The following is a 15,133-nucleotide window of genomic DNA, read 5'->3' as shown; positions in this document are numbered from 1 at the left end:
ACTGGTACATAGTTTTTGATGAAGAAAAGTGATACAAAATATGTATCCTCCAACACAAGCATTTTGAACAACTTTAAACTAGATATTATTAAATCATTGGTAGTACAGTGATGACATATTTTGAACAAGGAATTGACCATAATACAAGATAGTGAGTTTTGACAAGATTTATAGCTCAGGTTGAAGTTCTGGATGTAGATTTGCTTGCTGAGCTGGAAGGTTTGTTTTCAGACATAACATCATCAGTGAGCCTCCAGATGAAGCATTTGTGGTCTGGCCCACTTTCTATTTATGTGTTTAGGTTTCTTTGGGTTGGTGATGTCATTTCCTGTGGTAACATAATTTTGAGAGACAAACAAGACAAAACACGTCTAGAAACCCTAGCCAATTTCCCCTACATCAAAGGCATCTCAGAAATGACTGCCAAACTACTCAGACCTCTTGGCATCATAGTAGCCCACAAACCCACCAACACACTAAAACAGCAGCTAATGAACTTGAAAAACTCCATTCGGACAACAAGCAAAACTGATGTCATTTACAAAACACCTCGCAAGAACTGTAACAAACACTGCATTGGACAAACGGGCAGAAAACTAGCCACCAGGATACATGACCATTAACTAGCCACAAAAAGTCATGACCCACTCTTACTAGTATCCTTCCATACAGAAGAGGAAGGACACGATTTCGACTGGGACAACCCATCCATCCTCGGACAAGCCAGAGACACACATATGAGAATTCCGAGAAGCATTGCATTCCAACTGAACTCTATCAACAAACACATTGACTTGGATCCAATGTACCGCCCCCTGAGAAAAAAAAACAGGAAATGACATCTTCATAGGAAATGACATCATCAACCCAAGGAAACCTAAACACATTAACAGAAAGAGGGCCATTACACCAGTGCTTCATCCGTAGGCTCACTGATGATGTTACTTAATATGGTGACAAAACATCTGGAAACGAACCTTCCAGATCAGCAAGCAAACCTACATCCATAATACAAAGTCTGTTTCCTAACCCTATAATCATAGATAGAATGATCTTTTGAACTGTCCAGCAGAAGTGGCAACTACAGATCCAAATGCTATACAAATTTTCAATAATGGAAATCTGAATGGGCTATTATTGAGTAATGTTCTGAAGGAGATTTACAAATATGAAGTAAAATTATTCAATTGCATTAAAACCTGTGTGCTGAAATCATGTTAATGGATTCAATAATTAATTTGATAAATTAGATCATTTGAAAATACAGATCCAGATATTTCAACTTTATTGAAAGCAAACTTCAGTGGCAGTAATTGCATTGGCTCAACTTCCAAAGTGATAAAATATTCAACATTTTCCTTCAATCTTCTGTGGGAAGAGATGAATAAAATGACAGCTCAGCTGACCACTTTTTTTGTCTTGTTTTTACTTACATTTAATATTTTCTCTCAATCTTGAGCAGAATGTATACCACTATATAACTTTTATATAACTTTTCATACATTCGTTACAAGTGCCACACTTTCTTCATATATGCCTCTTTAAAACTGTAGTCACTGATGTAGTACCCCATGTCAGGATGACTCTTCAGGCTACAAGCAATAGAAGTTGTTTTAAAATATTCCAGAAACTGATGTGTTATGTTCTGAATACTAATAATTGTGTCCTCTAATGCAGGCAAGACCTGATTGATGTACTGCATCCAATCTGGAAGATTTATTTTCCACCATTCCTGATCAGGATCAGGCAGAACTGTTCCATTTGATTCCAGGACATGGACAGAGTTCTTGTATAATTCCTCTGAGAGCTCCAAAACATCTTTGCAGAACATTTCCAAACAGACCAGTGATTCTGGAAACACGCAGAATAAGGACTCTTGAAAACAAAAGAGAAATCATTTCAGCATTTTTAAAATGTGTATGTCAGTGTCTTCTCAATGTCTTTCTCTTCTTCTTGAGGTCTCTGTCTAAAGGGAGGACCATGCCACAATCCATAATCTCCACTATGGGTAGGACAAGAAGACTGCTGCCGACTCCATTCCAGCTGGAATGGGGATTGTGCCCCATGCCATGAGGGGAAACATTTAAAAGGGAACTAATGGGCAATTTTTTCACGCTGAGAGTGGTGCATGTATGGAAACAGCTGCCAGAGGAAGCGGTGGAGGCTGGTAGAATTACAACATTTAAAGGCATCTGAATGGGTATATGAATAGGAAGGGTTTAGAGGGATATGGGCCAATTGCTGGCAAATGGGACTAAACTAATTTAGGATACCTGGTCAGCATGGACGAGTTGGACTGAAGGGTCTGTTTACATGCTGTACACCTCTATGACTCTAACTGGACTAACCAAACCCATAAGGAGTTAGTTTCTGGATGTAGCATTTCTGAACAATATTCTGGCTCATTCCCAACCCCAGTTGAAAGACACAAGCTGCCTCCAGATTCCCCAAACCCCCTACTGATCAGCAGATCTGATCTTCTCTACCTGTTAGCACTTGATTCCTCACAGTTCTCAGTCCTTGCTCACCTTGCTTTTCGGTTACATATCTGCTGCTCTCCTCTCTTTCTTTCCCATTCCAAACCCCGCACACCTTTCCACCTCCTCTCCATCTCCTTATCTTGAGTTCAAACCCTATTCCCTTCCCCATCTCTCTTGTTCCTATAAAGAAAGGTCACCATGTGATCTTCTTCGTGAGTCTAGGATGCTTCTCACTATTCAGCTCACATGCAGATAGTAGACTTTGGCAAAAACGTACTCTCTCACAATATTCTCTCACAAGTCAGAACCTTTCATCAGTCCAAACTTTCAAAAGTTTAAGGAAACTGATTTTAAAAAATGAAGTACTGCTAGCAGGTAGTCAAGCAAATCGTGCAACAAACAATGATTTAAACTCAACCGGGACTAAGCATGGTTGATATGGTCTCACACCATCATTACTTTGTGAACTGGCTGTGAGTATGCTACCTCTGGCTGTCTGCCTCTCTTCTGCAGCTTTTACTGACATGCCTGGGTGGCCAAGGAGCAGGGGTTAGCATGTTCGCTTGAAGCCTTGTGTAACTCACAGGCAACCCTGGAAGTCTTTGTGTTTAATGTTTAATCCATTCATGGAATGTGGGCGTCATTGACAAGTCGAGCATTCATAGACCACCCCTAATTGCCCTTGAAGTGAGTGGCTTGCTTGGCTATTTTGAAGGGCTGTTAACCACATTGCAATGGGTCTGGAGTCATGTAGGCTAGACCAGGGTAATAAGGGTAGCTGTTCCCTTCCCTCGAGGACATTAACAAGCCAGATGGGTTTTTATGACAAATTACCAGACCCACGTATTGAGAATATTACTCTGGGGTTCTGGATTACTAGGCGAAAGTGAGGACTGCAGATGCTGGAGATCAGAGTCAAGATTAGAGCGGTGCTGAAAAAGCACAGCAGGTCAGGCAGCATCCGAGGAGCAGGAAAATCAACGTTTCGGGACTAGTCCAGTGACATTACCCCAATTACATTAGTTGTGACTCTAAACAGGTTCACCTTAGGTTTTCTGTTTGTTTCATAGCTCTGCTGTGACCAGCACCTCCTCCTTAATTTATTTAAAGAAAGGATGTAGTGGTATTAAAAAAAAACATACCAGCACTGGATTCAGAAATACAGCTCCCAACGGTTTGGCTTTCTTTGTTATGCATGTGTATCAATTCCTGTAGCAAATAAAGAAGCAAATATACAAATTGTTTGCTGAAATCCTATTTCTTTATTTGTCAGATTGTTTAAAGTAAAACACTTTTATTAGTTCACAACACTAAGCATTTGCCTCTTTCTACTGAGCTCTATAGTTGCACAGGAATATCCTATAATGGGATGAGTGAGTCAGTCTCAGTCTTACCATTTAAAAGGAGAAAGTTGTGTTAGTTTTAGCTAATCACCCTAATGAAATTGGGGAGAAAGTGAGGTCTGCAGATGCTGGAGATCAGAGCTGAAAATGTGTTGCTGGAAAAGCGCAGCAGGTCAGGCAGCATCCAGGGAACAGGAGAATCGACATTTCGGGCATAAGCCCTTCTTCAGGAATGAGGAAAGTTTGTCCAAACTTTCCTCATTCCTGAAGAAGGGCTTATGCCCGAAACGTCGATTCTAATGAAATTGGGGCATGTGAGGAATTAAAATCGCTGAGGCACGATGCTACTTTTACACTGCAATTTCAACTGTGTCTTATGACCTCATTCCAGGCAAGCGTGGAGCTGACTGAAATAAAAAATGCTGGGGGTCAGAGGATAACAATCATTTTAGCATATTTTCTGTGAGGTCAACACCTACTGCTCACTTCCAATAATCATGATGTCAAAACACAGCAGATGAGAAAGTTAAACCATAAAGCCCTTCTCGGCTCCACAAGGAAATCGAGGGCCTCCTACACCACAGGTTACCCTTCAGTTGTCTGTGATTTACTTTACAGACCTCCAACCCCTATCAAGAAGTATCTTTACTGATGCTTTCTTTTCCCAACCCCGCTGCACATACCAGGTTTTAGAGTCAATTAGGCTAACTTATATAAATAAAACATACAGGGGTCTTGAAGTTGAAATGACATCATGCCAGTAACTATGAGAACGTGGTGCTTGGAAACTGTTACATTTGGGCTATTGAAACTAGAATCTGTTATGGCAAATTCATAATATCAGCAAAGCATAGTGATTGATGACCATTTGGAGAGTGAGAGGAAATAGGGTTTAACATCACATAACTCTGGGGTACCTCCAACAATTTAGTTTACAATAGTGGTGACGAAAGATTGGAAGCAATCTGGCTGCCTCAGAACGGCATGTGACAGGTCAAATCTATAGACAGCAACATCACTAATAAATCAGAAGGGCTGAACTATTCAAAACATGGCTGCAACTCTAACACTGACATTATCTCAAAAATTCTAAGTAGGTATACAACAGAGGGAATATGACCAAATGGTCTCCCAAGCTTCTGGGTGGTGCCATCCTTTGTTGATCATTTTTATTTTTCTTAATTTTAGTCACTCTTTCACAAGGAGGACTATGGTATGATATAGTTCTTGCAGGTTGTAATCAGCCCTTATTGCAAAGTTTCCTGTATTTATTCTGTTCACAGAAGTTTCCAATAGGAAAAAGTGGGAGAGTTCAATGTCCAGACGCAGTGCATTCCTGCAATGCATGTGCTTAAGCACAGATACATCTGCTCTCTGGAATAACTGAAATGTGTGGATGCATGGTAATTCATTCAGAAGGTCACACTGTTGATATCACTATCCTTTAAACTGAATCTCACCTCACATTGACAACAAGCTGCTGTGGTCCAAAGAAAGAAACCTAAAGCCAGGAAAAGACTGCTGCTCCATCAAACCTATCCCATACAGCTGTGATGTCATTGCACATCAGGTGAATAGTCACCAGTTTCATTTCTTTGTTCATGAGGCAAAAGACTGGGTGAACAGATGAGTCAGCTGGATCAAAAACTGTTGGCATTCAAGAAGCCACAATCTCTCATGCCCAGGCCATCATTGTAACTAAGGCTTGAATTCCCTCTCATCGCCTTTTACAGGATTCTTCTGGCGTAGTGGTAGTATCCCTACCTTTGTGCCAGATGGTTGGGTTCTTGTCCTACCTGTTCAGGAGGTGTGTAACAGATTGAAAGGTTTTTATTTAAAAAAGGCCACAAGCTGGGTAGAAAAAATAAGCCACAACCTGCAGCAGTTAATAGTCAAGAACAAGCAAAAAACCAAATTCATGGTGATTTGGTGATGGAAAAAAAGTTTAGTTGTGTATGATAGTACTTCCAGATGTAAAAAGAAAAGAAAAGAATCCTGGACGCTCAAGTCATTCCTAAGCATTGGACTTGCATTTGATGGTGGTCTCAAAAAAGTCAAATGAATAGCTCAGCATCAGCAGCTCACAGAGTCATTTGAGCATGTACAAGCATTTACTTATGATAGGGTTTTCGGCCTACATCACGGTGTCAATGGATTGCTACCTTATACAGTTACAGATAATCAGGGAGAAGGTAGCAGATCTAAGGTCATTTAGTGTGATGAGTCTGTGATTAAACATCTAGCAGGAAATCTAAAGCACAAAGGGACTTGGAAGTCCTGCTGGTTCTGGATTCACTTAAGGTTAACATGTGAGCTCACTTGGCAGGTAGGAAGTCAAGAGCAATGCTTGCATTCCGAGAGGGCTAGAATGCAAGAGTAGGGATGTACTCCTGAGTCTTTATTTGACTGAATTTGGAATATTCTAAGTAGTTTTGTGTCCCATACCTAAGGAAGGATGTACTGGCCTTGGAGAAAGTCCAGAGCAGGTATACTAAAATGATTGCGGGAATGAAAGGATTGTCACATGAGAAGTGGTTGAGGAGTCTGGGTCTGTACATAATGGAGTTTAGAAGGATGAACAGGGATCTCAATGAAACCTACATAATACTGAGAGGCATGGAAGAATGGACATGGAGGAAATATTTCCACCAATAGGTCAGGCTGGGATCTGAGGGCAGGGAGTGAAGGGATGACCCTTTAGAACTGAGGTGAGGAGGAATTTCTTCATCTAGAGAGTGGTGAATTTGTGAAACTCATTGCCGCAGAAGGCTGTGAAGGCAAGTCATTGAATGTATTTAAGACAGAGATAGATAGGTTCTTGAATAGTAAGGGGATCAATGGTTATGGGGAGGAGGCAGGAAAATGGGGTTGAGAAACGCATCAGAGGCTCAACTGGCCGAATGGCCTAATTCTGTTCCTTTATCTTATGGTTGTTATGAATAAACACGATCAAGACACCAAACTTCAATTTAGAGTGAATTGTTTTTTTTCTGCATTCACCATGTTGGATAGTATATTAATATAATTCTCACTAGCTCCTATTCTCAGACATGATAAATAGAATTGGAATATATAGAAGGCAAATATTTATATTGCAAACAACTTTAATGCAAAAGGTTTTGACAGTGATAGCTACCGACCTCAGTGGTGACCGCTGCATGGCGTAAATTTTTTTTCTGTAAATATATAAATTCTGAGATAAATTTCACATGTTGCTGCTCAATAGAATTCAGTTCAATATCAGTAACACCTTTTCGATGGAGCTCATATACTTTTCCGCTCCAGTTGTGACGAAGAGTGGTGATGCTATTAGTTGCTTCTGCAGATTCTGTACCATTCCATCTGCAAGACAATAACAGACAAAGGTTTCCAATTTCAGAATACTTCATGATCTAGCTGGTGAATTTCAGTGCTAGGTTGTTGACAGGTCTGTAGGCCATATGTCCCAAAGACAAATAGTTTAAAATAGCACATCCCTGTCAAATAGTTTAAAATAGCACATCCCTTCAGCTAAGAAATGAAAGAACTGCGGGTGCTGTAAATCAAAAATAAAAACAGAAATTGCTTGAAATGTTCTGCAGACCTGGCAGCATCGATGGAGAGAAATGAGAGTTAGCGTTAGTTCTGAGCAATAGCCACTGGAGTGGAAGTATTAACTCCAATTTCTCTTCACAGATGCTGCCAGACCTGTTGAGCTTTGCCAGCAATTTTTGTTTTCACATCTCTTCAGCTGTCTGGTTAGCTCAATTGGTTGATCTGCAAGCACAATGATGCCAACAGCATGGGTTCAATTATTGATCTGGCTGAGGGTACCATGAAGGACTTGCCTTCTCAATTGCTCCCCTCACGTGACCCTCAGATTAAATCACCACCACTTGTCTTTAATGAGAGGAGCTCTATGATCTGGTAGGACTATGGCAACTTTATTTGACCTTTTACTTTTCATAACAAGCAAAGTACCGACCGTATCCAACCAGCCCATGCTTGCAAAATCCTTGAACCCAGTGTCTATCATTAGATGTAAATCTGTAATTGGATAGCATTTGCTGAACAATTCAAATGTTTGAAGAATTGTGTTGGCAATTTAGGACTGTCAGTCAAGCTTGCAGGGAGGTGTCCTTGTGTGCTAGAAGCTACACATACTAATACACAGGGCTTTTTTTTTTACACACAGAATCCGTACATTAATTCTACCTGTTTCAAATCAACAAACTAGATGATAGCATTTGGTAGGAAAGCCTTGACCAGAGTGAGAGTGTAAAATGTAACCAAAGCTTGACATTTAATTGTCATTCATCATTAATCAGTTCATTTTCCCTGGCCACACTCTTGTCAATCAGAGTCCACTTGCTAACCTAACAGTACTCATGCAGAATAAACATTGGTTTTCCTTTTGAATGAGTGTTCTTTAAAATTGTCCGGATGAGTGCAAGATAAGAAACTTCAACAAAATGAGTCTTTCTTCAATGTGCTAAATTACATGAAGAATGTTCAATGCATGATCAAACATAACTCTCAGTGTTTCTGCTCTCACATAATTTAGAAAGAATACAGACCAAACATTGTGTGTCAAATTATGTACAGAGTATCATGTAGTATATGAAAATGATGGACAGAAAAGACCCATTTTTCCATAATCTTAAGTTAAATGGGATTTTTCATAAAATTTGGACCTCTACTTTCCATTGATGCTGTTTGACCTATCTGTACACTTGCTGCAATTTTTATTTTGTTTCAAATAATGGGCTAGAAATTGGCAGTGAGATCCGCAAAAGGTTTGGAAGAGCACTCCTGCTTACGTCTGGACCCATTCTCTCTTGGGAAAGGCTTTCAATAGTTGAGTTAATAGTTGATGCCTGGTTAGGCTTTATAATGTCTCGAAACAGGAAACTTGGATGCCCTTCCCATTTCTGGAACATTGTAATTGTGATTCCAAAATATGTCAAGTGCCCTCACATGGTTTTCTAACCAGACATTCCCAAAATTTTCTGCAAAGCTTTTGGTTTCACATATTTTGTAATTAACCTGTTCAGAGATGTTGTAATAACATTTGGCGAAGGATGAGATTTGTTCCTTTCACCACACCACAAAAGATTTTCTGGTTCATATTCAGGTATATTTAATTAACCTATTCAGTGATGTTGTGACATCCTTGGGCTCCTTAGTTCAAAGTTATGGACACTACCACTGCTCCACAACAGCCCAGGCCCACATTCAAAGACATGATCTGAAGGTTGATAAAGTGGTCAAATGTGCACCCTCAATTGCTGACCTCCTATTCTTCAATTAAGACACATGTGCTATTATAAGGTTCCTCCATAATTGATACTGATACTTTCATAGCTGAAAATGTGTTGCTAGAAAAGTGCAGCAGGTCAGGTAGCATCCAAAGAGCAGGAGAATCGATGTTTCGGGCATGAGCCCTTCTTCAGGAGCCCTCCTGAAGAAGGGCTCATGCCCGAAACGTCGATTCTCCTGCTCTTTGGATGCTACCTGACCTGCTGCGCTTTTCCAGCAACACATTTTCAGCTCTGATCTCCAGCATCTGCAGTCCTCACTTTCTACTGATACTTTCATCCAGAGTTGAGGGGTAGGATCTTGTTGAAATGCTATAACCATTCCAAGATATTCAAATGAGGTAGAGAGGGGTATAGAAGAGGACAGGAATCCTAATACTGATCAAGGAATCAATTATAGCTGTAAGGGGTGATGCTCTCTTGGAAAGACTATAAAATTAGACCACATTGATAAGAGTGAAATAAAACACAAAAGGGCAAATGTGATGAATACCCTAACCAGTCAGGAAGAGATAGGGAATCAAAATTTCAGAGAAGTGTAAGAATAATAAGGCATTAGTAGTAGGAGATTTTAACTACACAAATATTAACTGGAACAGTTTTAGTGTGCAAGGTAGTGAGGGCACAAAATCCTTAAATTGCATCCAGGGAAACTATTTTAACCACAGAAGTGAGCTTGGGAAAGTGGAAAGGAACATTTTGGACATAATCACCATAATTCAGTTAGATTTGGGATAGTTAAGGAAAAAGATAAGGATGGGCGGAAAATTTCTTATCGGGGAAAAGGCTAAATTTACTAAGATGGGATACAATCTGGCCCAAGTGGACCTGGTGCATCTAGTTGCAGATAAAACTAGACAGTGGGAGGTACTTATGGAGGGACCATCAAGAGCAAATATAACCTCATAAAAACAAAGGATTGGGCCAAGACCACAGAACTCTAGATGTCATGGGACATAAAGCTTTGGTTTAAGAAAAAAAAGAGAAACCTATGAAAGATATCAAGAGCTCAATATGGTTCAATACTCCAGAGGAAGTGCAAAGAGGAACTTAGAAAAGCAAATTAGGAAAGCTATGGGAGTACATGAGAAACTGAAAAGGGTCCCGTAATATATAAACAGCAAGTGAATGATAAGCAAAAGAGTAAGGCCTATTATAGACCTCAAGAGGTAATATGTATGGAGACCCAGAAGACAAAAGCACAGTCGTCAGTGAATACTTTGTGTCCGTCTTTACATTGGTAAATGGTGCAGGTATAAACGTCAGGGTGGAAGAGGGTGAAATATTAGAAACAATTAACACAGAGAAGGTACTAGCTGGTTATAGCAGCCGTTTAAGTGGATAACTTTGCAGACTCAGATACGATGTATCCTAAGCTGTTAAGGAAGACAAGAGAGGAGATAACAAGGGCTATGGCAGTAATTTTCTGATCTTCTCTGGCCATAGGTGAGGATCTAGAGGACTGGAGGACTAATGTTGTCCCATTATATGGCACGGTGTCTCAGTGGTTAGCACTGCTGCCTCACAGCGCCAGGGAATCGGGTTTGATTCCTGCCTTAAGCAACTGTCTGTATAGAGTTTGCACATTCTCCCCTTGTCTGCATGGGTTTCCTCTGGGTGCTCTGGTTTCTTTCCACAGTCCCAAGATGTGCAGGTCAGGTGAATTGACCATGCTAAGTTGCCCACAGTGTTCAGGAATATGTGGGTTGGGTGCATTAGTCAGAGAAATGTAGAGTAATAGGGTAGGGGAACAGGTGTAGGTGGGATACTCTTCAGAAGGTCGATGAGGAGTTGTTGGGCCAAATGGTCTGTTTCCACACTGTAGGGGTTCTATGATGATTATTTTACAAAACGGAGATAGACCAGGAAATTACAGGCCAGTCAGTCTAACTTGATGTTTTAGAAAGAATACTAAGTGACAGAATGCAAATGGAAACAAACAGATTGATTAGAGATAATGAACCTGGATTTGTTAAGTTTAGGTCACGTTTGACAAATTCTGCCCAAACGCTTTGAGGATATAATGATGAGTGCTGATGAAGTAATGCATTTAATGAGCTCGAGATTGACTTCAGCAATACTTTTGATAAAGTCCCTGATGACAGATCTGTTGGATCCAAAATTGGCTGAGAGGTAGGAACAAGAGCATGATGTTAGAGGAATATGACTGGAGGTGTGCTCCACTGTGGTTTTACTGGGTCAGGGCTGAGGCTATTACTATTTGTGGTGTATATAAATTATTTAGACTTAAGTATAGGGGGCATGATCATGAAGTTCATGGATGACACAACATTTGGTGGCAAATGTGGTGGCAAAAAGTGAACAGGATAGGTATAAACTGCAGGAGGGAATCAATAAACTAGTCAGCTGGGCAGAGCAAAGGCAAATTAAATTCAACAAGGAAAAGTGTGAGATAATGCACTTAGGGAGGGCTAGCAAAGCAAGAGATTACACTATGAATGGTAGAACTCTAGAAAATACTGAATATCAGAGGGACCTTGATGTGCCTATCAACAGATTCCTGAAGATAGCAGGGTAGGTACATCAGATGTTACAATGATACAAATACTGTCAGATGTTACTTCTTTCAAAAAACATAAAGCATGAGACAAGCTATAAATCAAAACAAGGAGAGTTCTTCCATTATTTTAAATGAGGTCTAAATGAGAACAATAGTGTGTGAAAATAGAATATGTTTACTTTTTATTAGTTTGTTTAAATTGGACTTTTATAAAGCGGTGGACCTAATGAAGCTTGGATACCTTGGTTAAGTACTAACATTTTAATACATTTATATTTGTGTGGCAGAACATTGGTGTACTACACTCCCTTCCATTGTGTTACACGCTACAACTGATATTAACCTATTTGACATGTTCTCTCAAGACTATTTATTTATTTAGAAAATAGGAGAAGGAATAGCCTATTTGGCTGCTTAAGCCTGTTTTTTTATTCAATAAGATAATAAACTTCACATAAAGCTACTTTTCTGCTTGATCCCACAGTCTTAAAGTTTGGCTGATCTCATTGGGTGTTAGCACATGTCATGTACATGTTTAATTCAGTTAAAAAAAAATCATGCAACACTAAGTTTTTAACTCTGTCCACCTCAGACCAACACCAGCTCCTCCAAATCTTGATTAATTCAGACATTATCATTTTATCTTATTCCAGTTCTTGTTTTGCTAAGTTATGAAATAAAGCTTATGCCTGGGATTGACTTGCAGTAACAATTTGCATTGGATTACAAATAAAAATGTAACTGCATAAATTGTTTAAGAGATTTAATCAAATTCTGGAAAAGCAATGAATTGTAACTCTTGAGAGTTAAATACTTTAATTCCATCATAGGAATTGAATAGGTTGTATTTATTTGAAATATGATATAGATCGAAATGGAAAAAAATGGCTACGAAAGTGCACTGTGTTAATAACAAATAGGATAGCATCAGGTGGATGGAGGTAACTATTCTATTGCATCCAATGCTCATGTTACAATGCAGGATTTGTATCTAGGCCATTGCCTTGGGGACATTTAATTTGTTTGAATAGATAAGAAAGGCAGGCATCTATTCAAAGTGGGTGGTTACAATAGCAAAATGGCTCAACAGCAAGAAAAGTGATTGGGATATTATTAGACCCTATGAATGTCGAAAGATTCAGAATGATTTGTTTAAATCATTAATTCTTTAATTTGGAGAAAAAGTGCCACATAAAATGAAAAAAAACCACTACTGGTTTGAAAGCTAGGATTCACTACGTTCCCAGAGAAGGCCTGGAATTACTTTGATGTTCTAAGGTAAGTGTAGAATGACTTCAGATGAACAATTACATTTTTGATGTACAATGTAAACAAATATTCTAACACAAAAGTTTCTAACATGCAAGTATTAAAAGGAAGACATGAATATGAATGATTTTATTGTCACATGTACCTTACAGTGAGCACATTAAAATACAGTGAAAAGCTTTTCCACTGTTTCTATGATTCATGATTTGATAATATTAAAATTGGAAGAGTTCATCTAGAAGAGAAAGTTATATTTAATTTACTGCACTGTATTCATTTATTTCAGTGCATGAAAAAGGTTAAGCAAATCACTTGTTAAAACGTTTGACAAAATACCTCATTGTTTCTCTATTTAGCAAGGTATTAACATGAAAATCATTCAAGTGAATAATTTCTGTCTCTTCAGTAATTAATGCTAGCTATAAGCAAAAAGTACTTAACAGAGCTGTTGCTCTGAACGTGTCTTATTTTAATATTTAATAGTTGATGTGATGCACATATAGATTGATAAAATGATCAATATTGCATTGAAACCTTCTTAAGCTCCACATTAATTTTCCAAAGTATAATTTAAAATGAATGATAGGTCAAGTGATTTCCCAACATGCATTCACTGTGAATGCTGTCCATTACTGGAGAAGTATTATTGGGGATTCATCACTTATGACTAAGCCAGGGTCTGTTTTTATACTGAAGAGTATTCAAGAATGTTAGATATGGTTAAGAATATCATTATGCTTCTTAGCATCTACAACCACTGGATGAAATACATGAATGGTACTCTAAGGGCTGGATTTTTTCAGTGATGGACTGTTTAATAGATTAATATCCATTGGTGAATTAAGCAGCAAAAGAATTTCAGTGATTTATAAAGGTTCAATTGTAAATCTGCAGTTTAACACAAACACGAGTTTCCACTTTTCTTTGTCCAGAAGTTAACTCTCCACAAGAAATGAAGCCAGTTTTATATTCAGAAGTGCTCTATATCACAACTAATTTTTTTTTTCTCTATCACTAAATCACCCATGGTATTTTTTCCATCTATTGATCACCAACAATAAATGATCCTAGCTATTAAACACAAAGTCCAATGAGCAGCACCTACTCTCAATTAATTCTGAAGATGTGCTGGTCTAGTTTATAATTTTTTTAGAATTGGGTTTTATTGTCCTGGGTACTCAAGCAAAGGAGTACAGTGAGAAGTGCACAAAGTTGCCATTCTGTGGTGGCAGCTTAGGTACAGAAACCCTAAATAAGAAAAAACAACCATCTTAGATATAAAACCTAAAAGGCACCTGCATTTCTAACATGGGTGTCCTAATGCCAGGCTGGAAAGTTAATACAGGAGAAAGTGAGGACTGCAGACACTGGAGATCAGAGTCAAAACGTGTGGCGCTGGAAAAGCACAGCAGGTCAGGCAGCGTCTGAGGAGCATAAGCCCGAACATCAACTCTCCAGCTCCTCAGATGTTGCCTGACCTGCTGTGCTTTACCGGCGCCACACTTTTCAACCCTGGAAAGCAAACACAACAGAGTGTTTAGTTGACCTCTGATAACATTTTTTTTAGAACAAGGTGTCCCAACCACTTAAAAGACAGGAGCCCACCTCCAAGAACTGCCATCTAGATGGAGGACTGATAACTCTTAATTCTTAGCAGCAGGTGTGGTGTCTACTGCTGGGATTGCAACTGTCAAAAGTAGATATCAAATTCCCCACAAGAGGTTGGAGTGCAAACAGTAAGGCATTTTCTCTCAGGATAACCTTTGTCACTTGGGACCCCTGAGCCACAGATTACCAAAACAGGCACGCTGCCCTAGCCTACAAGAAGCTGGAAATGTGTTGCTGGAAAAGCGCAACAGGTCAGGCAGCATCCAGGGAACAGGAGAATCGACGTTTCGGGCATAAGCCCTTCTTCAGGAATGGGGAAAGTTTGTCCAGCAGGCTAAGATAAAAGGTAGGGAGGAGGGACTTGGGAGAGGGGCATTGGAAATGTGATAGGTTGAAAGAGGTCAAGGTGAGGGTGATAGGTCAGACTGGGGTGGGGGCGGAGAGGTCGGGAAGAAGATCTCAGGTTAGGAAGGCGGTGCTGAATTCGCAGGTTAGGAAGGCAGTGCAGGTTAGGAAAGCTTCCCTCATTCCTGAAGAAGGGCTTATGCCCGAAACGTCGATTCTCCTGTTCCCTGGATGCTGCCTGACCTGCTGCGCTTTTCCAGCAACACATTT

The 15,133-nt window shown here is 39.5% G+C and overlaps 1 protein-coding gene across 1 annotated transcript in view; it reads right to left on the bottom strand.

Annotated features, from left to right (window-relative positions):
- Positions 1-1,251: 1,251 nt before the first annotated feature.
- The window catches only part of LOC122565320, a 19,160-nt gene continuing 5,278 nt past the window's right edge, over positions 1,252-15,133 (bottom strand). Inside the window, exons 2-4 of the mRNA XM_043721172.1 lie at positions 6,964-7,165; positions 3,623-3,689; positions 1,252-1,875 (exon numbers count right to left, since the gene is read on the bottom strand). Coding sequence (XP_043577107.1) covers positions 1,508-1,875; positions 3,623-3,689; positions 6,964-7,165 — 637 coding nt within the window. The 3' untranslated portion in view covers positions 1,252-1,507. The remainder of the gene's footprint in view (positions 1,876-3,622; positions 3,690-6,963; positions 7,166-15,133) is intronic.

The sequence above is a fragment of the Chiloscyllium plagiosum genome, chromosome 31 (genome assembly GCF_004010195.1).
Source record: "Chiloscyllium plagiosum isolate BGI_BamShark_2017 chromosome 31, ASM401019v2, whole genome shotgun sequence".
Lineage (NCBI taxonomy): Eukaryota > Metazoa > Chordata > Chondrichthyes > Orectolobiformes > Hemiscylliidae > Chiloscyllium > Chiloscyllium plagiosum.
The sequence above is the reverse complement of the archived record's forward strand: the minus strand, read 5'-3'. Positions and strand labels throughout refer to the sequence as shown.